The sequence below is a fragment of the Astatotilapia calliptera genome, chromosome 2, assembly GCF_964374335.1.
Source record: "Astatotilapia calliptera chromosome 2, fAstCal68.1, whole genome shotgun sequence".
Taxonomy (NCBI): domain Eukaryota; kingdom Metazoa; phylum Chordata; class Actinopteri; order Cichliformes; family Cichlidae; genus Astatotilapia; species Astatotilapia calliptera.
In genome coordinates this window covers 35,341,344-35,365,861 of record NC_137423.1, presented here as the reverse complement: position 1 = coordinate 35,365,861, position 24,518 = coordinate 35,341,344, and the positions used below count along the sequence as shown (strand labels likewise).

Sequence of the window (24,518 nt, the reverse complement as noted above, 5' to 3'; positions counted from 1 at the left end):
AGCCTGAATATTCAGATATAATTTTATTTATTGTTCAAGTAACACAGTAGTAGCAGTGAAGGCACTGTTTTAACAGGACAAAACATTAAAAAATAAGAATGACTTTTAAAGCACTTCAATAAAATAGAAGCTCATCAGTGTCAGTCTCCTTAATGCAACATCAAAAATAAGGCTAGTTCTCAGTTTCCTGTGTGTTACACAAGACACAAAAATATTCTCATAGGCTTTTAGACATCTGTAATTTTCTGTTTCACAACACAAAGCCCCCCCTCCTTTTCTTTTTAAACAAAAGCCAGCCACAGTGGACAATGAACAAGACGAGGTATTCATCACAGCAGTTGGTATGAGGAAGATAAATTCATCTTCTGACCTTTACTTGTCATCCTCCTGTTAGTGTGTTTTTACTTTTTTTCCCTGTTAATAAGTCTCCTACTTCAGATGCAAACCTGTGCAAAAGGGCCTTCATGCTATGAAAACCCTGAGATTAAGTAAACAGTGTGGTCTCCTGGTCGATGTTTGGGACACTCCACTTGGCACGTTTCCCCTCACACCTGGCTCAGGCGGCCCTCTCAACAGCGGCCTTTGTGTGTCGCTGCATATCTCGGCACGCTACATTATTTCGTGTACCGACCTTTGTGGGGCCCTCAGTGTATGGGACACCAGGAGTCACCCTAAATACCTTACAGAACGAGAAGTTTGAACTGAAGAGAAAAAGGCAAAAGTTTGTTCTCTGACATGCCACCTCACTTTCTCTGAAAAAACACACATATTAGCTACTCCAGACTTTGTTCAGCGATGCACCTTTATATTAGATTACTTAGGCCGCCTCCATCATATCGTCAACAATAGCCATCTCCCGCTCTCCAAGCTGGCTGGTGAGGTCAGGAGGTTGTGAACCCTGAGTGTCCAGCAGCTCCACCGGCTCCTCCGCCCCAACCACCATGGTGGCTGACGTAGAGTACGAGTGTGCCGGCTTCCCTCGACTCCCCTGCTCTCCACGCCTTTTTTTATGGCAGCAGACGCAGTGCAGGCAGTCGTGGACGTTGTACTTGAAGAGGCGTCTGAAAGGGTGGAAAAACTGGTAGAAGAGCAGCATGAAGAGCACAGCCAGGCTGTAGCAGACCAGCAGCTGGACCACCAACAGCGGGGCGCACACATACTCATAAAAGTCTGACTTGAAGAAGTACCAGAGCGTGATGAGGAGGAAGTTCTCAATAAAGCGCCCACAGTAGTACATGGCCAGGCGGCCCCATTGCTGCCTTTTCTCGATGAGCTCTTGATGGGTGAGGTCAAGCTGCACCGCCGACCAGCAGAAGATGTTTATGCAGGCGTACAGCAACGTGAACATGCACAGCACCACCACAGTGTCCAGCTTAGAAAAGTTGTTCTCCACATTCTCAGTTAGAGAGCCTTTCCTGGCCCAGAACTCAACCCAGGGGAGGAAGAAGAAGAAAAGAAGGTTAACCATGCCGACAAGGATCATCCAATGAGTGAGTGCCGTGCTGAAGAGGACCAGTGCCGTGACCCGGGTAGCAATCTCCAAGCCTCTCCAGACAATCATGCACAGGTAAGCACAGGGGCGCAGCTGTAATTTGTAGTCATCGAATCTGATCTGGATGGCCAGAACGCTGCACACGAGGGCCCCGTAGGTGATGGAGATCAGGGTGATGACCATCAGCACCACTGGAAACACAGACACAAGTGACCTGTTAGACTTCTCAAAAATCACAAGAAACTATAAACTGTTACAAAGTAGGTTTATTAACAGTTTGGGCACAGAGAACATGATTTATTCACTTAAAAGGATCAGAATTTAACAGACGTACAGCAGGGTCTGACACCGCATCAAAATTTCATGTCAACCTGGAAATTCTCAGGAAGTTCATTGACACGAAAATAAGAAATATACTGCAGAGTCTGCAGTGCAATAACTAGAGCATTGCAAAGAGGGAAGCATCAGGTGTTAGAACTAAGTGAAGGTGTCAGAGATCGATCGGTTATTGCAAGGAAAGAGGGGCTCAGCATTAATCTAGTCTTTGTAGGAGCTGAATTTGTTGGCTCCAAATCGAAAGTGTTCACACCATCACTGAAAAAAAAAAAAAGCACAAGAGCGCCTTCATCAGAAAAACAGTGATTTTCTCAACAAAGAAAAACTTCAATCAGTAAAAGTTCATTGGAGAAATGCTCTCTGATACTGCTCTCTGAGACGAGCAGCATCAAGATGGGAAACCAAATCTAATGGTCAGCTGAGACAAAGCAGCATTTCATTGTGAATGATGGAGAAAAGTTCATGCTGCTGATAAAATGTGAGATTTGTTGAAGTAGCAGAAAAAGAACCGGAGAATGGTGGTGAAACATGATGGGGTAAAGCCTTCACTGGATTTAGGGAGATCAACACCAGTCTTTCAAGCAGACATCCATTCATCAGAGACCTGCTTCATTCTCTCGAATGCATTTTTTGGGGAAAGGATTCCCACTAAAGCAGGATAATGAGCACAAAACTTTGAAGGACTACTTGAAATCACTGTTAAGTCACTTGACTTGAACTCCCTCAGAATATTTATGGGACACTAAGAGTGAAAAAGGCAACTTTTCCAGAAATATCCAGATGGATTATCAGGTTTTCCAGAAATGTGTCAAGTCCAAGAAACAACTAAGAAGCACTTATATATTCTGAAGGTCACGATGTAGCTTGCAATTCTGCCAATTCAACAAGATGATATTAGCATTTGAGTTAAAAACAAACAAACTGTTCTTTAACTGCACCAGCAGCATGGCAGGAGGGGAGGAGAAGTTGGGCTGTTGGCCTGGGTATCATTCTCTTCCACTCTGAACAATCTCAACTACTTTTAGATGGACAGAGGGAAAAAAAAAGTCTTTCCTCTAGTGCCATCATCAGGTCAAAATTTCAAGTTGTCCTAAAAGCAGTGCAAAGACTGACGTGTTAACAAGCTAAACAGTGAGAATGTGCTTTCTTACATGCTCCGTAGACCTTCTGTGTTGTCTGTCTGTGGCTTATTTACTGCTCTTGCACATAATATACCTCCTACTTCCAGAACATCATGAAAAAAATGTTTTAATTGCAAAACACAGGTTGAATTTTAGTTATTTTTAGTTTGTTAATTTTAGCCACAGGACATCTATACTTTGCCACACATACCTAAAAATAATGTTTAATAAAACAAAATTAAATTTTATTATTTTTTTTAGTCACTATTCTTTGGTAAAGGGCAAAATAATATAATCATGTCCAGATGTTTTGGCAGAGGCAGATGAGAAACTGGGACTACTGTGGACGGCTGCACAAGTTAAGGACGTCCACAACAGTCCCAATTTCTCGTGTGGCCCCTCAGGAGCAACGTGGTGACAATCTGAACACTTTCCAACATGATAGTGATGTCTAAAGGGCTCAGAGATGATCAATTAACATTCTGAATTAATGACTAGTAACCTCCCCACATCTTCATCTGCTTAAGAATCCATGGTCGTTTCTTAAAAAGCAAGTGGAAAGGCAGACGCCTACAAATTGATCAGCTCTCAGTCCTGATAAAACTTGAATCGGAATCAATTAGAATTTAGCACAGAAGCTTAAATCCACCATGCAAAAGAGAACTGCATAAATTGTAAAGAAGGACCAACATTGACTCTTTGCATAAATGTAGAAGTCTACAAACCTATGACTTGCTTATGAATGTTCTTCACTTTATTATAAAATCATGTAAAAATAAAAATGGAAACGGCAAAGTGTCAAAAAAGAAGAAACGAGCACAGACAACAGACTGCACACCTCCAGCTTCTCAGCAGCTTTACATTTGCCGTTTTTACGCTTAAGCAGTGTGCAGAAAAAAATCTAGATCTCAATTATTCACAGAAAACAAACAACAACATTTATGCCTGAAAACATGCCTGAAGCTGTAAATAAAAAAAACCCAGAACACCAGTTTGCTTTGGGTCCCAGGAGTTCTTTAAAAACTATTACACCACATCTGCTTGTAAGCACAGATGTCACCAAGCTTAAAGTTAGAGCATCCGTTTTATATTTGCATATTTTCAATTGTGTAAAATTAGAAAGTAAAAAAAGTTTAAATATACATTGTTAAGAATACATGCCCCAAAGCAACAAAAGTCAGTACACGTTTGAACTATTGCGGTTTAAATCTTGTTTTTTTCCGCCCCCTCCACACTTCTCATCTCTACCTTTTACTTTTTAATGCAAACCCCGTCCTGCTTGGCGTGGAAGTGTAGTTCTTTAACACCGATTTCTATTATTTATCAGGCAATGTTGTTTCCAGTTTGTGTTTTTCTGTCATTTTAGTTTGAAAAACCCAAAATGTTTTCTAAACTTAAGCCAGACAACGCGTCCGGGTCAAAGTTTGACTTGACAATTTTTTCAAGGTGCTTTGGATCACTGTCATGCCTGATCCTTCTCCTTCTGCCAGATTTGTTTTAAAAATGGCAGCAATCCTGTGAGCCAGCATTTTTACACATTCACAGACATTTACGGCGCCATCCATGAATATCATTAACGTAACATCTTTTGCACTTTAACGGCTCCTTACCGTCCAACACCCACCTCTGTGGGTTGACAGCCGACACGATAAGCTAAAATCTGAGCCTAACAAATCCATCTTAACCTCATCTGACAAAAGAACGCACTCTCAATATTCTGCAGACATCAGTTCAGATTATTTTGCGAAGTTTTCCAATAATATTTTGTGTCAAAATGCAAGCAACGGGCATTTTGTGCATAAAAGGTCGACTCTTTGTGGTTTCTTTCACCACGTCTGAGCTGTCACAGAAACTCAGATTTACACAGAGCTTTTGCTTTTTTGAAATCTCAGAGACAGACTGCACCACTCTCAAGATTCATCCAAGTATTTCCAGAAACACAGCCAACGTGTATCAGATTACTCATGCCATGACTGGTTCTATGCGGTTTGATTCATTTATCCATTTATTTTTAGCTGCTAAACAAACTTCCTGCATGTTTCTCTCTCTTTATGAAGTCGTACAACAACTTTTTTTCAAACTCTGCTGGCATCCTCCTCCGCAGGGTGTCTGCACAGGCGTCTTCCTCAAGGAGCTCAGTTACAACACACACTGAATTACAAAGTCTTGGCTGGCTTGGGAAAACCTTGCCATACTCGACAACTTATCTACAGATATTGTAATTACTAAAGGTGATACAACTGTTAACAATGTGACATTTAAATAACATTTTATAGCTCTGCTGTAAATCTCCCAGTATTTGTGGACTGCATTTACATAAACTAACACTGGCAGTTTCTTTGATACACTATCAAATCAAAGTGATGACTCATAGTTATAAAGAGCTGCCAACCTGAATGATTTTCATCATTTTAATATTATTAAGATTTTCTTTTAAAGATACCCTCATACTGGAATAATCATCTGAAACCCCCCCGTGATTCTTACTTCTTGTAGGGAGGATGTATTTCTCCTGGATGGTGGCGTACAGCTGGAGCGTCAGCTGCGGCGTGGAGCCCAGAAAAGCCTGGATGACCGCGGTGCGTTTGAAGGCATTCCTGTGCGTGGCCAGGATGCGCTCCGTTTGGCCAATTTCCCACTCCATCTCTGTCCCCGTTCCCTTCTTCAGCTTGATCTTTCTGGAGATGGTGACATAAGGCTCTTCCTTTTTACCTGCCTTAAAATAGATCACCAGAGCCTCAAAACACCTGAGGAAGAGAGAGAGGCGTGTGTGAGAGTGAGCGAAGTAATGTTTTCACACCAACAGAGGGCAGTGCGATGTTGGGTTTAACTTAGAGGACGCCACGCTGGTATGTTGTGATGTCTGTGTTGTGGAATCAGCACATGAGAGTGTGAGCGCTGAAGGGCAGCAGAGGATCCAAATCAGACGTGTGAGAGGAAAGAAGGGAAAGGATTGGGGCTCATGTGTCGGGAATTTGTTTTTAAAGGTTGGGACATTACGGCACTGACACAACACTGCTCTTATGCATGTCACAGAAGAATGAGCAAGCCTTTGTTTGCAAATCACAGCTATAAATGCACACAGCACTGAGAGTCCAGCAGGGGGCACTCAGCAGGAGGACTACCCTGCTCCACAAGGCCTGGATGGATTACCAGAAAGTCTCAGGGTGTGGTTCCCTTAAGGTTTGCAAGGTAAATGCTCTCAGTGTTTGGTCACAGAGGGGGGGGAAAAAAGCAGTATTCATAAAGAGGGGAAAACAGGTTTTGCACTGAAAAGGATTTCTGTGGAAAATGTATAGCTGCTTGCTTCAAATAAAGCCTCTGAATGCTCAACAAACGTCATGAAAAGGAAAAATAAACTGAATGTGGACTTAGGTGATATAGCCAAAGTGCAAGTATGCCAACACTGTAATAATATTCATTTGAAATAACCAGGAACGGACAGCGCTGTACATCTGTATTCAAAACACAGCCCTCTGAGTATTCCCACCGGAGCACTAAATCTCACATCACTCTATTGGAATGCCTTTTCCGACACTGTTGCTTCAGCTGCTTTTTTCTAGGAAAGCTGTAGTGTTTATGTGATCCACTGTTCAATGCCTGAACTGTGTTTGACCCACACTTAGATGGCAAGTAGGAAAAAAGATCGCATAGTCACTCAGCCTCACACAAGCACACGCATACTTTATTCTTTATGCTGGCAGTCACAGGAAAGCCACTTGACTTTCATGTACAGGATTTGCCACAGCGTTACGGAGAAGACACAATCTGATATCATTTCCTGGAACTCTGGCAGTACAGTAGACTCGGGATGCAAAATGATGGCACTGAACCTGAGCCAGTCTCCACTTAGGAGTCTGTAAAACGACCAAGAGGCAGGCTGAATTTCACTTAGAGAAAGGAAAAAAACAACAACAGCATGACATACAAATGAACCTGCAAAGAGGATCAATACCCCGACTTCAACAGAAGCATCTTATAGATTTATAGAAGGAAACATTGGTTGCTGCTCTGTATTTGCAGTCTAAACATGCAATCTGTCCCCTCAGTGTACAAATACAGCAGCACTGCGGGCCACATACCCCACGAAAGAAGAGGAACTGCCTTTAAAAAACACAAGGTCGTGCAACTCAAGAAATGCTGACATTCCTGACTATATAGGGAAGAAGAGCATTCAGGAAGTTCTTTCAGTAAGTCTTTAGCAACATCCTCCTGTTTTGGTCACTTGGGATTATGCCATCAGCTTCAGTGGCAAAGCCTCCTCAGACTGTTAAGGTTGAGACACATAAGACGCTCAGCATGTTTCAACTAGTCCTGGTTGACAAAAAAGCAATTATGTGTTGTGTATCCCTGGTTTGGTTTCATACACTTAAAGAGACAAGTCAAGACAAGTTTCTCATTAGATAACGTCTTTGTTTTACGTTGACTGTCAGAGTATTTTCAGATGCATGCACCAGTAATACAAGGCTCTGAAAAAAATGGACCATCTATACAGTTATCTGTGAACATCAAGGGTTGAGATTCCTCTCTTGACAGCAGATATGGTATGTCTGACGGTGTGGCCACGAGATCAGCAATTACGCCATCCCTAAGTCACACAGGAAGCCTCCCATCTGAGCCAAGAAGCACCAGAGGTGATTTATTCACAGCAGCGCGGTCCATAATGATGCAGAACAGGATGAGCTGTACTGCAGAAACAATCATGGTGTCTGTTTTCCGGCCTCACTGCTGCACTACCGGCAGGCATCAGATACACAATGGATGATAACTGAAAAGCATTAGACATGCAGTCAGCAGAAAACTGCTTCAAAGGCCATTTTGAATCACTGGCATGAGCAAAGCTTTTTTAGGTGGAGGTGAGATGTGTGCTGGATAGACAGCAACTTATACAGCTGACAGACCCAGCTGTTTTTTGTTAAGGTCGGCAGCAGGACCATCCTTGATATTTTCTCCTTTTAATCAGTCACTCTAAGCTCCTTTAAAACACAATCTGAAACTGTTAACATGATCAGGACCCATTTATTAAAGCGCCAAATGTGAAATTATCTATGCCTATTAATTAGAAGGTCCCAATCATGGTTTTTCCCCCTTTTATGTTTTATGCGTACAGTCTACTATAACTTTTGTGCATAACTCACAGTTCTAATATCCTTTAGATGTAATACTTTAAACCAGATTGTTATTTAAAACAATGTCTTCTTCTGATTGGTTCCTTTCATAATCCAGCTACAGGGGTGTTTGAAGTTATTTAGCTGTGACGTGGAAGCAACAACAAACACTTCCTGGCCACTTTGCTAGGTACACCTGTTCAACTGCTTTAAAAATGCAAATGCAAAAACACACAAGGCAGCAGCTCAGTGCATTTAGGAATGTAGATATGACCAGGATGACCTGCTGAAGTTCAAACCAAGCATCAGAATGTGAAAGAAAGGTGATTTAAGTGACTTTGAATGTGGCATGGTTGTTGGTGCCAGGCAGGCTGGTCTGAGTATCTCGGAAACTGCTGATCTACTGGAATTTTCCCCAAACAAACATCTCTAGGGTTTACAGAGGATTGTCTGAAGAAGAGAAAATATGCAGTAAGCATCAGTTCTCTCGCCAAAAAGCCTTTGCTGATTCCAGACAACAGGGGACAATGGCGAGACTGCTTTAAGCTAACAGGAAGGCAGCAGTAACTCAAATTCAACAAAAGGAATGCAGAAGAACATCTCTGAACATGAATCAGATAGGCTACAGCAGCAGAAGACCACACTGGGTGCCGCTTCTGCCAGCTAAGAACCGAAAGTTGAGGCTAGCGTTCACACAGGCTTAACAAAAATCAGACAAGAGAAGATTAGAAAAAGTCTGTCTGGTCCGACCAGTCTGATCATGTCTGCAGCGCCTTTTCAGATGGCAGGGTCAGAATTTGGTGTTAACAACATGAAAGCATCAATCCATCCGACCTTGTGTTATAGTTCAGGCTTCTGCTGCTGCTGGTGGTGATGCAATGGTGTGGGGGATAATGTTTTGGCAGACTTTGGGACTCTTAGTGCCAACTGAGCATCAAGCAAACCAACAGCCTGACTCTGTACTAGTGCTGACCACAGCTACTCCGTTCTGGACACAGTGTGCCCGTCTTCTGATAGCAGCCTCCATAATGGAGGCTTCTCTATCGTCCAGCTCACTCAAGAGAATCAATAAGTCATTAATTAAGATTGTTTTGTCAGGTTACTAAAGCTTGAGTTCATCACCAAGACTCAAAAACACCACATTTGGAGACACATAGTGTGTTGACTGTTTGTCTTAAAGACAGTGTAAAGTTTTTTGTGCAACTTGTAAAAAGTACAGTACTTGAGTAAATGTAGTTAAATTTTTACCAATGTTAAGTTGTGCTTCCTGCTGCTAACATCTCCCAATATCATTCTGTATTACTCTTTCGTGTGGCTTTATCTCTTATATATGTTAATAATTAGATACTAGTGGCTGGATGCCAGATACTGTGGCCTTACTTCATTTACAGTAAGAACCACTGCTCTATTTTGCAATCCAGCATGCAAGTAGATACTCTTTATATGTCGCTGCTACATTGTTATGATTTGCGATGCAATTTTCACTTACTAAAACTGGTAAAACAGGAACAACGTGAGTCTTGAATTCTTTTACCATATTTGAACACTACACTACATAATATAAGCTTAGATCAATAGTGTTGTCTCAGCACTTGAGATTTCCTGACTTTTGATTGGCATTACAAAGCATTGCCTGTGACTGTCATTTATTTATAATTTAATCACAATCTGTTTTTAAATATGTAAATTATGCTCAAATATATTTAAACTGGGATTTTTTTAGGCTTTGCTGAAAGCTGAGCCATAAATTAAGGCAACTTTTAGCCGTGCCTCCTTCTGCAAACTGTTCTTTCCAGGGCACCTAATCTGCAACAGAAGACAAAAGGGTACACGCCCTATAGTTTCACTGTAAATGCACGTCATTACGTCTGAGCACTCCAGAGACAAATCAAAGTTCAGGGAGAGAAACAGGGACGGAAGCATAGGTTTGAAGTTCATGCATGTTTCCTTTCATACATGGTACGCCTCCACCTGTGTTTTCTTACATCAGTCAACATGTGCCAAACAGGTATCTCAGCTCAGATCAACGGACATGGAAGTGCAAGCTGAGCATATTTAAACAGAACTCCTCCCTCTAAAAACGAACTAGCTTTATCAAAGCTAGCATACACTCATTGTTGCTTGACTGAAATGTATGCACTGGTGTTATTTTTTCCTAGATGTGCTCATTTGTCTCACCTACAAGAATAGAATAAAGCATGCGTTATTTCAAGAAACCTTTGCAGCAACATCCAAAACCCCTTTCCTCTTTCTCTTGCCTGACTGGTCTGCAGCACAGAGACCTTTGGATGCCATTAACATAAGATGAGGTCATACTATCGAGTGGCATCAAGTCATAAGTGTGAAACATGTGCTACAAAGGCATGAGTAAGTGTTGTGCAGTCATTTGACAGAGTGACCACAACCGTCGAGCGGTTGGCCATCAGGGAGACTTTCATTTAAAAAAGGCGACGGATATCATCGGACAAGCTGTTTGTTCTGAAGTCTATTACTAGTCAACACACTGAAGGATGTGGGAGGTTGTGATGTTCACTCATCTAGCCTCTTCGTCACAATGGACGCGCTTTCCATCTGGAGTGTGATTCGGTTACCAAACCTGCAAATCTTTATTCAGTGCAAAAACACTGGTTCAACCATAGTGCTGCAAGAGTGAACAGCAAGGGACTGACATCAGTAGATGTGGATATATTTAAGCGTGGCCAGATTAGAGTTCATTACAGCTTTGCAGAGTCAAAGATGACTTCCTGTCGTGTTTGATGAAATGTCAAAAAACAGATATTACAAGAAAAAAGGCAGCTTAAACTCATCTGAGAGGGTAGATTATATCTGCCTTACAACCACAGGAGATTATGAGCTATCAAAAATGACTGATAGTCCTATGCAGTTTTCAGTTTACTGGGTACGCGAGCAAAAGCTAATGAAATTTTCCAACGTTTGCAACTGTTAGACTTGTTAGATTTAATTAAAGTGGCAGTTTGTTTGTAGTTCATGAAGGTACTGAACCCTAACCGGTGTTACTTTTCATTTATATCATGCATCTTACGTCTTTAAGCAACTTGTCTCCATAGTTTTCTCCTGCTGCAGAGTCATTCCAGCTCTCAGAGGTTGCTGCCAGGCTTTAATGCATTCTGCAGAACTTGTCAATTTGTAGACCATTAACTGTCCTGCACTGTTCATGGAAACTGGAAGTTGCATGCCCACTTAGGACTTAAGGAGAACTAATGAGATTCAACATGCAAGTTTCCTCTGTTAACTGCTTTGTCTCGAACATGTCAGCAATCAGTGAAAAACCGCTCTTGTTTTTTCAGTTTTAAAAGTCGTACGGTGTTTATATACTGCACTGCAGATAAAGAAACATCAAGTCTGTAAAAATCTGTAACATTATTGCTAAAACATATATTTAACTGTCTGTTTATGTGCTACTTGTCACCGTTTCATGCAGTCAGCAGTGGCTGACATCTAGTGAACTTCCCTACAGTGTAAAATCAAAAATGGAATGACTGGAAATTAAACTGGATTCATGGGTACTGGGGGTGTTTTCTTCTGCTTTTAAATGCCCCTAAAATGGTAATTTATCACAGACGAACCTTATTATTGTGGGTAAAAAGGTGTAATAACAAAAATGACAAGCAGTAAAGTATCCTGATTTCAAGCGCACACACTGGCCACGTTTCCCAATTACCTGATAACCGGGCCCAGCAGCAGCAGGTGCAGGAAGAGGACCAGAGGACGGTCCCGACCCAGGTCTCTGTGGATGAAAGTTAAGGCTAGCTGAATGAGCACAGCGGGCACCAGCATGAAGACGATGGTGAAGCTCATCCAGATCACATCCTCGGTGTGATGGTACATGCTGCAGAGCACGGCGGCCGTGATGAACTCAGCGCAGTAGAGCACGGTGGCCAGCACGACGCTGAGGGGAGGACGGGCCCGGCTGTGATTGACCACCAACATGACCCCGTTCTCCGCCACAGAGGAGCACTGCTCCACGTCCGAGATCTCCCCGTCCTGCTCCCCCATGGCCACTTCGCACATAGTAATTTTGATGTTTACGCCACTGAAGTCAGAGTGCCACTTTAATAGGAACCTGCCTCCAAAATATTTCCTTTGATGCGCTGTCCCTCCAAACTTTCCTCATTACGTATAACTTGACTATCCGACTGCAGGCATTCACTCATCCCCGACTCCCCCCGGAGGCTTTTGTATTCTGTTTTCCTGTCGTCGTCGTCGTCGTCGTCTTATATTGCGTTTCGGTGTCTCCGCGTTTGGCCAAATGGAAATCACCTCACTGTCCGTTTGTGCAGCGTCAGTGTGCAGGATTGGCAAAGTTCAGCCCAGTCATACACCCTCACAATAACTCCAACCGCCCGACGATCGTCTAAACTCGGCGGTGATCTGAAGCGTTCCGATCGCTCGTACTTGTTCCTGGTTAAACAGAGAGGACTTGGCTCCGGGCTGGAGGTTTTTTGAGTGCCTCCGTGTTGGCGTGTGGCTGTTGTCGGGTCATGTTTTCAGTGTTTCATGCAACAGCTGCGTCAAGTCAGGCCGAAACTCAGAGAGGCACCGGAAATGATGGGTGGCAGCTTTCAAAATAAATAAGACGAGCTCATTGAAGGTAAGATGGGGTTATAGGTAAACTCCCCCAAATATGGGCAATACACGGGTACAAGGAAGACTATTCAACATGCTGAGTGTGTGCACAAATGAGTACACGAGGTGGAAGGAAAGGAAATGAGAAGTGGTGACATATACTCATATTAAAAACAGTGTTGGGGAGCAACGGAATACATGTACCGCCTTACGTATTTAAAATACAAAATATGAGTAACTGTATTCCGTTACAGTTACCGTTTAAAAAGGTGGTATTTAGAATACAGTTACTTTGTTGAAATAAATGGATTACACGGTGGTATTTTCCTGTTTCATATTGTTGCGGGTCAGGACTGTTTGGGTTTTGTTTGACAGTTATGTGCCGTTGTTCCAGGCAGGGCGGCAGCGTTATGGTTGCCGTGGTTACAGGGTGACGCTCTCTCTGCGACTGTGTGTTTCCTGGGTGAGAGAGGCCTTTTTGTTGTTGTTGTTGTTGTTGTTGTTGTGCTAAGCTAATAGGCAGAATGCTACAGGCATAGCCCTAAAGAATGTAGCCTCGTGGGCAGTGTAGTCCGTGTTGCAGGGAGAATGGACTGCGACACGTTATGTGTCTGTGAGTGCGAGGACGAAGAAGAAGGAGAGTGGAAAAGTATGAGCTGTCATCGAGCAGAAACGGGAGCTGGAAGCATGTAAATATAATAATAACCACTGCAGCCAAGAAGAGAGCCTGACGAGCCCAGTTGTAAGTAAGCTATTAAGACTCGACTGTACGCTGTGTTCGTGTTTTCCTCTGAAACAATAAGTTCCGTTGGAGCAGCCTTTCAACGCCTCTCTCTGTCTCTGGCTAGAAAAGTTGACCCAGACAACAAAGTAAAGCTAGTTTTCGGCTACTAGCCCAACTCGAACCGAGTATTAGCCAGAAGTCCTTTACTACGGTTCGGAGCCGCGGACCTTCAGTAATAGTAATAAATCACACAGCAATAGTACATTCATGTAGTTGTAAAAAGCATGAAAATATAGTATGTAATCCAAAGTATTCAGAATACATTACTCTCATTGAGTAACGTAATGGAATACGTTACAAAATACATTTTGGGGCATGTAATCTGTAATCTGTAGTGGAATACATTTTAAAAGTAACCTTCCCAACACTGTTAAAAAATATAGGCTACACACACACAATATGGGAATATTATAAAGATTATTTGTAATTGTTAAAGTGCAGTTTACTCTGTCAATGAAATACAGTATGGTTCACGATTAATCAAACGAGTATGTACCTAATTAGTAGATATCAGAGATAAGAAACTTTTAATGATAGTCAGCCTTTGTGTAAAATATAGCAAAACAAAGGAGATAGAAGTTTTAAAAAGTGTTTAAGGTTTAATTTCAGTGGGCAAACATGTGGCTGGCTGCATAGGAAAACTCCCACTGGCACTAGAGCTACTACAACTGAAGGAGGAGTGCATCAGTGTTCATCTTCAGTAAGTACTAATAATCTGTTAGAAAATGTTATACAAACCCTAACAATTGTTGTGTTTTATTCTCAGACTAACCTCTCCTCTCTCACACACAGAGGTAAAACAGTGAGAAACAGCACTACACTTTTATTGCATAGAGTATACAAATGGAAAAACACTGTGAGGGCGAGAGCACAGAGATCATTTTCACTTCCATTTTTAGTTGCCACATGCAGGCCGGGCTTGGTTCTATTGTAGTAACCTTCAGGCCTGAGAGTGGAGCAGGCACACAAACAGCTGCAGGGAACTCCTAAAACTGCACTCAGTCTCACAGAGATATTTCCCCCCTATGTAACTGTTAGTTAGAAGGGCACTCATTAGTCAATGCGCTCTGCAGTACAAGTGGGAACCATTTGGTTGTTTGCTCATCTATTCACGCAAACAAGGGTTATCACTGTTCAAGGAGCATGAGAAAGCCACAAGCTGGAGTGAACTGCCTGACACCTCCACTCAACCACACATTTAGGTTTCAGTGTGGGGGTTCATTTCAGTTAGTATCTGAGCCTTTTTCTGGGATTTTCACCTTTTCTGATCAATTAGATTAAAAAGCTGGTGGACCAAAAGCTTTTAAATAAGCCCCCACCCTCCTTTTTTATTTTGCTGAACTAGAAAAGAAAAGAAGCTCAGTTTACACCATTGTGGTTATAGCATTGTGCCATAATTTCCTCTTCTCTACAAAAAAAACAAACAAAAAACCAGAGGAAGTTTTTCCAGTTTTTCAACACAGCTCACCCAAACGTGACCTCTTCTCGTCTAATCAGCTGCCCTGTAACTAATCATGCCTGGCATTGCGAAAGGGACCTAACATTACATTACCGTGTTATTGGTCAGTCAGGTCAGGAAAAGGGTGCGCCGCTGGTTGTCTGTTTACAGTTTTTTAACAGTCACCCTGGGTCTGTCCAAATGTGTACATAAGAAAGAGCAATGCAATCCCAAGCATACATTCATTAATACACTGATTACTTTCCAAAATATCTAACAGTTCGCTCGACAGTTTTTCAAACCAGAATGTGAAAAGCAGCCTAATGTAAGCTGAGAAGCAGTAGCAATATTGGAAGTTGGGGGTCTTTGAAACATGATAGCAGTGTGGACAACAGGAGGAGATAGGGGTGTGGTGCTGAACTGCTGCTGTTTATCACTGTGTGCGTGTGTGTATGTGTGTGTCAGCTGACGCAGGGCTGTGGTCAGAGCTTTGGATGAGTTTACTCAGCAGAGGGAGGCAGTGGCTGATTGGAAGTCGGTTTAATGACATAATGAGATAAAGCTCTCACAGAAGCCACTGATCCCAGTCTCTGAAAGAAGCCATTACATATTTATTTGCTCACAAATTAAATCATGGCTGCAGAAACCCCACCTCTTTCACTCACCCTTAACTATGTGTGGGTTTTTCGCTGAGCATCGGGCTTTGGGGGAATCTTTAAGGTGACTTGTTTTGAGATTAATTTATAGTATTGAAGGCTTTTACCTGCACTGAGGAATTTTTCATAACTAATTCCGCCAAAGAGTTTTATCTACTAAAGACAAAGAACAAAATTTGGTTGTCATTTACTCATTCACACTTTTGTTTACAAATGGTCAGAAACAACAAGAAAATATATCGATTTGATTAAAACAAGACAACACAGCCTTTAATATACTCGGAGTGATTGTGCTTGTGTGGATTCTGAGCCAATGCTGAGCCAGGAAAAACTCTGGATTTAGATTGTATGGTGCACAGCAGTCACAGGCAACAATAATAGATCCGGTGTCTATGACGCCATCTAGCGGATGATGTTACACACAAACTGTATCGGGCGGCTTAATTAGGGTATTAATACCATTATGTAATATATTCAGATGATGCTTTCCTAATGTTAGAATGAATGGCTGTTACATAAATAAATATGTAAACAAACTTGACTTTGCTGTTTTTTAAAAAGAAAAAAAAAACATAAATAAAATAACACGTTATTTATTTCCTCCTAATTATTCACACTCAATACATTTTTTATCTTTATCTGTTTGCTGTTGTTGTGCTCTTTGAGAAATGGAATAAATTAAGACAAAAAGATCTCAAAAGTCACAAGTAATATCCCAGCCGACATGGTAAAAAGTCACCCTAAAAATAAAAGAAAGAAAATGAAAAACAAAATCATATGCACAATATTATGCACACAGATATGCATAAAGGAGCATACATCCGCTAATAATTGTTGCATTTTTTATTATCCAGCCTCATCTACAGTTCCCCTTTAATTCCCTAGAATATTTTCCCATGTATTCCTTTTATAAATAGAATCATGGTCACTATAATTTGGCTTTAAAAAGTAGAAAAAATCCCTCTTTAATGTCAAAGTAAAAAGAAAGACTTCTACATTAATTTCACTTAAAATAACATTTATCATGTAAAGTAACTGGCTGCAGAAATATTCACCCCTTTCCAGTATAGCCATATTTTTCCACAATAGAAGCATTAACCTCACACGTGTGAACGCCAGTTTTGCTCTATTTTTGCATGGGGATCAGGTGTGAATAACTCTTTTTGATTTGATTGAAAACATTCATCTTGTTGTTTTTAAACCATTTCTGCATAGCTGTGTAGCTTTTGCTGAATAAAAGCTAATGATTCTTAGTTCCCTCGGAGACTCAATCAGACGGTCCTCCAGGATTTCCCTCTACTTTTACAAGCCTTTGAATGCCTGCTGCTGCCACCGCCCTGTTTCACAGTGGAGATGGTGTGCATGGCTTGATGTGCACCAAAACATAGCATCTAGTCTGAAGGCTAAACAACCTTCTTCCAGTCAACAGCGGAGTCTCCCACATGCCCTTGGATGAATGCGAGATTTGGGTCTTTCTTTGCAACGAAGAGATTTTTCTACCTTTTTTTTAAGCACTAGCAAATAATTTTCTAGGCACTTCTGACTGGTCATAGGTGTCCTGTCTTGGTGGCCTCCCTCACCACTCTTCTTCTTGCACAGTCACTCAGTTTTAGGAGGATGACCTGCTCTAGGCTGACTTACACATGTGCCGCTTTACATTTCCATTACCTGAGCTCCAGGGAATGTTCAGTGACTTGGATTTTTTTTGTACCCATTCCTTGAATTATACTTTTCAATAACTTTTTCTTTGAGTTGCTTTAGGTCTTCTTTTATGTTCATGGTGTAACTGTAGCCAGAAATATTGATTAACCAGTGACTGGACCTTCCAGACATGGGTGCCTTTGTACTAAAATCACTTGAGACACATTCACTGCACTTAGGTGATATCCATTTCACAAATTGTGCAGTTGCTGCAACCATCTGGCTGGACCGCTTTTGAATTAGATCGGTCACTTTAAAAGAGGGGAAATATTTATGCAGTAACTTATTTTACATGATATATTTTTATTTAATTGTATAAATCTGTTTTTACTTTCACATTAAAGAGAATTTTTTTCAGGTAAGTTCTTGTCATAAAAGCTAAAAGATATCAAAGGAGAGCCAAAAAAGGAGAAAACATCCAAATGGCATTTTATGTTTTCCTGATAAACCTTCAGTAGGGTTCCCAAGGATGTTATTTTTACAAGACCCAAGCAATAAAAACATTGCTGCCTATAAAGCACCCTCTCCTAGTGCACTTGCACCCCCAATAGCTGCCTATCCCACTAGGACACCCCCAGGCATCCTCTGTCCAAGCACTGATGGGTCTGATCTGCTCTCAAGCCACAAGGAGGCACAACACAATATTAGGTGGCTGTAATCTTTCTGTTTTAATTGTAAATTCAGTGTGACACTAAACGGCCCTCATAGTGTCATTATCTCACTGAGAGACTGAGATTGTGCAGCCTAAATCCATCTCTGCTACCACTTTCTGTCTTGACCAAGAAAAGGAGATCACAGCACGCCACAGATCACACCACTCGACAAATTTAGTTTTCCGGGGGTGGATATAAGCGCCTTCATTTGGTCGAGTTCCAGAAGGACCACGCCATCCAATGGGATTAGAAGTTGGTTCAGAGAGCTCTGGGATTGGTTGAAAAGCCAATACAACATTTTCCAGATTGCACCTCCCACATGGGGTGACCAAAGGCTTAGTGTGAGCCTGATTAGTTCTGTAGCCGATGGGTACAAGATGTCAGTGAAGACGAGCACCCAAACAAATGCATGGACATAGACATACTTCTGTGAGTATTCATTGAGCAGAAGGCTAAATCTTTCAAATTTGCAACTTTTATATGTAGTGGTGTCAGCTAATAGCTCCTGCTGAATTTAAAATGCTTTTCTGTGAGTTATAGAGTCACTGCATTTTACCAGGCATGTGACACTGTTGGTGTTTGTATGAAAAATGATTTTTTTCAGGGCAGTTTTTCCCATGTAGAAAAAATATCAGTCATAACTGCTGCTTTGTTTTAGTGGGGAATCCAAATTGATTAACCGTTCTTTTATGGTAGATTAAAACTTTTCATAAAAAGTTGTTTTTTTAAATCTTTTGTTCTGATTATTTGGGATTTTTATCAAATTAGATAAAACTGTTTCTTATTTTCCATTGTTAGTAGTCCAGTTTCTTCTTTATTTATGCCTCTTAAAATGATAAAACTTAACTGATGTTTTGTATTTTATAAACAATTTAATGTTATGTTTTGTGCGCTACATGGGTGTGATGCCTAAAATGTACTGAAGTCATTGAAATTAATACATGCAACATGCACATTTAGTACCCTGGATTGGTGATTCCCTTGTGTTTCAAAACTACTCATGACTAACTAATCTGGTTTAAATGTCTAAAACAATGAGATATGAAAACCAGTCCTCTTTACACCATAGCAGAAACAGGGGCGGCCTCTTCTACAGCCAGTACAAACATGGGGCAGCTTGTTAACAACACTGTAAAAGCAGGCCATTCTAAACTGGCTTTAGCAGATTACAGGACCTGAACAGATGCACTTGACAAAGGAAGATCTGCTTGTGTGTGTGTTTTTAGCACATGCCCTACCTCAGATGCACCTGCTGTGTGTTTATTGGGAAGTTTCAGGATGACTGGATGACTGCTCATGCATCCAATGACATGTTAGAGAGCTTCTATGAGGCAAACACACATTCAGTGGCATAAAGACAATATCAAGAGAAGTTACTGAGAAACATCATGCAATACTTGCTTGTAATGGCCTATCTCAGGGGTACTTGGAGAGGCTTGAGCCCATATGTTAGATATGTTAGCAATTAAGAAAGTATTTGTGAAGAGTGTGGCTGTTGAGAAATCCTTGATGTAGTTCTGATAGATCATCGGTTCCAGAAGGAAAAGAAAAAAAAAGCTTTCAAAATTAGATTAGCTATTATGGTGGACTAACTGGTGTTAGTGGTGGGATTCTCAGAACTGTGATGCCCAGGAGGCTAAATGAGAGGACGACATGGATAAGTTGCATCATAATGGACATTTTAGTTGGAGTAGAGAGCATGGTGTTTCATGTTTTCAATTATGACTTGGTTTACGGTTGTTTACCTGTTAATGAGGGGGCTGTTATATGTCTTCACATCAAATTTAGGAAATTTTATCTGCTTCAGTGGACAGAAGAGTTTATGTTAAAGACAAATGTGCCTGCAGTCTTGCTTTTTGCAACTATCATGCATAGACATGAACTGTTTAAAGTAGTGCATTCTTTCCTTCTCATGAAGGGCCATATAAAATTCCAATGAGGGCTTCTACTGGCCCGGAAGCCGCGCCCTGGATAACCCTGGGCAGTGAATGCACTGTCGCGAGTGACCATCTGTAAACGTCTCCTAAGTCCACAGGAGACAGACACAAAGCATCTTTGCGATGGATCTGGCCTCGTTCCCAAGTGACTCAACCTTCCAGCCTTATCTGCGTATGTGTGTGTGAGTCACACTGAGATTTACCATCTGTCTGCAGGTACCAGTTCCAGAAAAGATGGTGGCCACTGTGCACACCTTGCTCACCTCAAGTAAACATGTTCAACCTGATGAGCAACTGCTGCAACTGGGTCTCCAAAATACAGGAGCCAATCAGGTACAGATATTACACTTTCGCAATCTTCCTGCTGAACTTACTAAAAATAAAACGCTTCCTCTCTCAATCACTCGAGGAGATTATTTTTAGACATTCTTGTAGCATCAGCTCATTGATTGTTCCTAAAATCCACAGAAGTCATCTTAAGCTAATATCAATATGCATTCGTCTGCAGGAAAGTGACCATTCTTGTGGTTGGTCTTGACAAAGCGGGAAAAACATCCTCCATCAGAGGCATGCTAAGAGGTATGCATGTGGCTTTACCAAGGGTTCAACCTCAAGTGTTTATTTCAGAAATACAACAAGTAACCACCTGTGTTTCCCCCCTTCAGTCGCCAATGTTGTCGAATCAGGATCCACACATGGCTGCATTAGACATGAGCTGAGGGTGGAGAATTACCTGGTCACACTCTTGGATGTTGGAGGATCAGCAGAGTCCCGTGGCACCTGGAGGGAGCTCTATGGAGAGGCTCATGGCATCATCTTTGTTGTGGACTCTGGTGACAGGCAGAGGATAAAGGAAGTCAGGGAGGTTCTTTCGGACCTGTTGAAGCAGCCGAGGGTAGCAGGAAAACCTCTACTAGTGTAATTACACTCTGTTTTATATGTCTGAATTTTACATCAGATCTCAAATCATGTGCAAACAATGCCCCCTGGTGGCTCACATGTAAAAATACAGAACAAAATATTAATTGTGACACTTCTCTTTTGCTTTCAGATTGGCCAACAAACAGGATAAAATGAATGCTTTGCTGGGTAGTGAATTGATTGAGATATTGTCTTTAGAGAAGTTGGTCAACCAGAGCCGCTCTCTGTGCCATATTGTAAGTAATATTTCAAAATGATCTAATCAGGCTTAAATCTTATTTAATAAAATATAGACAGCGCTGCATTAAAGGGGGACTCCTTAGATGTGCAAAGAAACTGAGCTTTCTTTCTGTTTCCACTCAGGAGCCTTGTTCAGCCTTAATGGACCTGCGGCGCTGGTCAGACAGAAAGACTCTGCGAGGTCTTCGCTGGTTGCTGCGAGCTGTTTGTCTGGATTATCCAGAGCTGTGTGCTCGTGTAGCTCAGGACAGCAAAAGGCCTCTGGAGCCAAGAGAGAGGGAGAGGAATGGAAAAGCAGAGAAAGTGCAAAGAAAAACCAAGGTCGAACGGTAAGAAAGGCCTTCAGAGCTCAAATATTGCAGATAAAGGCATTAATGTTTTAACATGAATTTGTTATTACCTCAGAATAAGATCCAGCAAGTCAGATCTGCGCAAGGTTCATCGGCCCAAAGACAAGGAGAAAAAACCCAAGAGCGAAGGAAAGCTGCAACCCATTCGGAATATGCTGCAAAAGGTCAGAAAAATGTCTTGCATTCTTTATAAAACCTTATAAAATGTAATGCGATCAGCAGCTAGGCCATAAATTCTTCATAGAATAATGATGGTACCATCGCAAATAATGATGGTGATTCTCAAAGAAACACACTAAAACTTGTATAAGCAAAAACTCCTAAATTTGTTTCTGTGGCATATCTGTTGTATTGGGTTGTATTAAACCGCACATGTAGATGCTGTCTGTCTTCATGTGTTTGCTCTACTATGATTTTATCTGTTGCATTAAATGTTCTGTTTTAAATTCATTTCAATAGGGCTACGATTAATGATTAATCTGCCAATTCTATTGATGATAAGTCTAAATGTCGGGATGCACAATTCGTTTAATAGTCTGCATTTTCAGAAATACAGAAAAATGCCCACCTCAGCTTTGGAGAACAAATTCTCCCATTCTCTTCTTTTGAATTTTCATTTTGGTGATGTGGCAGGTGTATAAACTGCACTTTGCTTTAAATTAAATCTATTTCCAGGACACTTCGCTGAAAAAGAAGCTAAAGACAAAGAAGAAGAAGAAGACAGTTAAGGTGAAGGAAGGTGAAAAAGATGAGGGACCGCCGAACGAAGAGGAAGAGGACGGTGACGCCAATGAAGGAGAGCAAGATAACTCTGGTCACAGAGACAAAGCCAGCAGTGCTCTGATCCCTCCAAAAAAGGACAAACTTAAATGCAAAACAAAGGTGAAAGAAGAGACGCTGGATGTGCCAGAATCACCAGAGAATGACGAGAAACCACTGAAAGGTTCCCAAAAGCAGTGATTGGATTACACTCAGTTTTAGTGGTTAGCTGTTTAAGAATCTCAAATCTACTTTTTTGTCTTCTGTCTAGTTAAAGGAGAAAAGAAGAAGAAGAAGAGAGTTGTGAAAGTGAAAAGAAAAAACAAGATCAACACAGAGGAGATGCCAGCAGCTTATTCGCAGCCCGTGGACCTTTCTGCAACCTTTGGTGAGCCTCATCCACTTCTTCCACCCAACAATAAAACACACTAACCACACTTTGGACTCTGACAGCATGAAATCGCAGTTTTAATATTATAAGTTCAACCTGTCTCCTGACAGATCTTTACCGGAAAGCAATACTAGCTCTGAAAGAGCGTCAGGATCAGGGACAGTGAGAGTGAATCGTGCGTGTGTCCTGCCACCTGAGTGTGAGGATGTGGGTCCACAGCAGACGTACACAACACATTGCATCCCTTCACACACACACTACTATTTCTGTATCTCTTTCCATATTGTAGACTTTCAACCTGATTCCTGAACCTTTGGAGGGAATTTGCAGACTCCGAAGTGTAGTGAAGGGCAGGTCTGAAGAGTTGTGCTTTGATAAAATAATATCACATTGTAAAAATAAAATGTGTTAAATATAAACTTGTGTACACGGCCAATACATCTAAGAGGATTTTGTTTATATACATTTTTGCAGTTTTGAATGAAAAGAAAACTGGATTTTTAAACTGTTTGTCTGTTTTGTTTTTTGTAATTATTGTTTAAACATTTTCCCATAATAAACAGTGTACTGGGGAACGTTCTGCATATTGTTGAGTGGATCACTTGCATAATACACTAGTATATATTATATAATAAACATTTGTTAATACATTTGCATAATTTCAGGAAACTGGCTCGTGCTGGGCAGCGGCTGCACAATCCTCCTCTGTTTTCTCCCACAGTCCAGAAACATTCACGTGATGTTAACTGGTGTGAAGATAAGGTGGTTGAACGGCTTAAATGTAGTATAAGGTGCTGAATCTGTACTTTTAGGTGTCGTTTGATAATTAGTCATGCATTTTTCCACCTTTCTTCCATCTGGAGAAACTGTTTACCAGATTGCTCGACAGATTTGAGACTTAGCTCTGCAGTTTCTGGCTTTGGCAGAATGATTTGTGAGTTTCATCCATATCAGCTGCACTTCAATAGCTTTCAGCAAAACCTACTAAAGGAACAAAAGATGTAGATAATTGTGATTTGTTCGGTGGTCCTGATCATCAGTTATGATGAAGCTTGTGGTTTCTTCATTTCTTACTGATAAATTTTGGACCTTTTCATATTAAACTGGTGAAAGTGCTGTCCTAAAATATGTCACAGCATTATTACTGCAAGGAGAAAAGTATAATAAATCCAATCAAATATGATGAAATAAGCTGAACAGCTCTCATAGAAATATGGGTGTTCGCTTAAGGAGTGGTTGAATGGTAAATTAAATACATTATAGACTCACATTTTACATTAAACAGATATTTCTTTTGTCTTTTATAAAAACCTGCTCAATTTGTAAGAGAAACTAGTGACTATATAAAAGGGATATTTAGGGAAGCTTTTCTTTTTAGGATCCTAAAATACCACCCGGTGCTCTGATCATCAAATGCCAAAGTCTGGCGACATTAGCAACATATGCTTTATTTTTCATTTAATTGTAACTCAATCTTTAAAATCTACAAAAATCCTATTTCTAAAGCTGTGCAGACAAAAGAAAATTGCCAATTAACGCAGGAGGAAATGGCTGCAAAATCCACTTAATAAGTGAAAGAGCTGTGTCAACATTTCATGTCTAATTTCTTTAACATGTGCAAATATGATGTGTGAAAACATGAATTTGCATTAGCAGCCATGTCCTCCACAGGAGGCAGGACTGTCGCGCTTCCACAGCTGCTCGCAGTTTGCGGATCGCTGAGTGCAGCTTTCACTGACAGCCTGTCAATGGTTCACTCACTGAAAGCTGATGTTAAACCAATCATCAGATTGCAATGATACCACATTTTCATAGTGGAATTTATTTTCCTTTTGTCTGGTGGTGGGGGGTGGGGGTGGGGGCAGTATCAGAGATGCCAGTGGCGTCAACAAACTAATACACAAGGGTGGATTCATTATTGCCCAGAATCCGGAGGCATTTCAGTCAGTGAGCGACAGGAGGTCACTCGACAAACTGCTCTCCATCATGGACTCATCTCATCTCGTTCCATACAGAAGGGAGCAGAGCACCTTCTCGCACAGAC

General features: G+C 41.2%; 2 protein-coding genes across 4 annotated transcripts; one reads left to right on the top strand and one right to left on the bottom strand.

Moving 5' to 3' along the window:
• Positions 1-10: 10 nt before the first annotated feature.
• xkrx (XK related X-linked) lies at positions 11-12,089 on the bottom strand. The gene is made up of 3 exons (XM_026145551.2): positions 11,740-12,089; positions 5,437-5,696; positions 11-1,683 (listed from the first exon to the last, which is right to left on the bottom strand). Exons 1-3 carry the CDS (start codon positions 12,087-12,089, stop codon positions 818-820), a joined length of 1,476 nt encoding a protein of 491 aa, XP_026001336.2. The 3' UTR covers positions 11-817.
• A 445-nt stretch (positions 12,090-12,534) lies between these two features.
• Positions 12,535-23,054, top strand: arl13a (ADP-ribosylation factor-like 13A). Of its 3 annotated transcripts, none has more exons than XM_080308373.1 (10): positions 12,535-12,669; positions 20,030-20,146; positions 20,322-20,392; positions 20,479-20,731; positions 20,865-20,970; positions 21,098-21,303; positions 21,380-21,488; positions 22,000-22,267; positions 22,355-22,471; positions 22,585-23,054. In XM_080308373.1, exons 2-10 carry the CDS (start codon positions 20,088-20,090, stop codon positions 22,638-22,640), a joined length of 1,245 nt encoding a protein of 414 aa, XP_080164499.1. In that variant the 5' UTR covers positions 12,535-12,669; positions 20,030-20,087; the 3' UTR covers positions 22,641-23,054. The 3 variants fall into 3 exon arrangements, with proteins under 3 accessions (XP_080164499.1, XP_026001353.2, XP_026001344.2); XM_026145568.2 differs by lacking the exon at positions 12,535-12,669 and adding an exon at positions 14,110-14,128; XM_026145559.2 differs by lacking the exon at positions 12,535-12,669 and adding an exon at positions 17,652-18,305.
• The last annotated feature ends 1,464 nt before the right edge of the window (positions 23,055-24,518 follow it).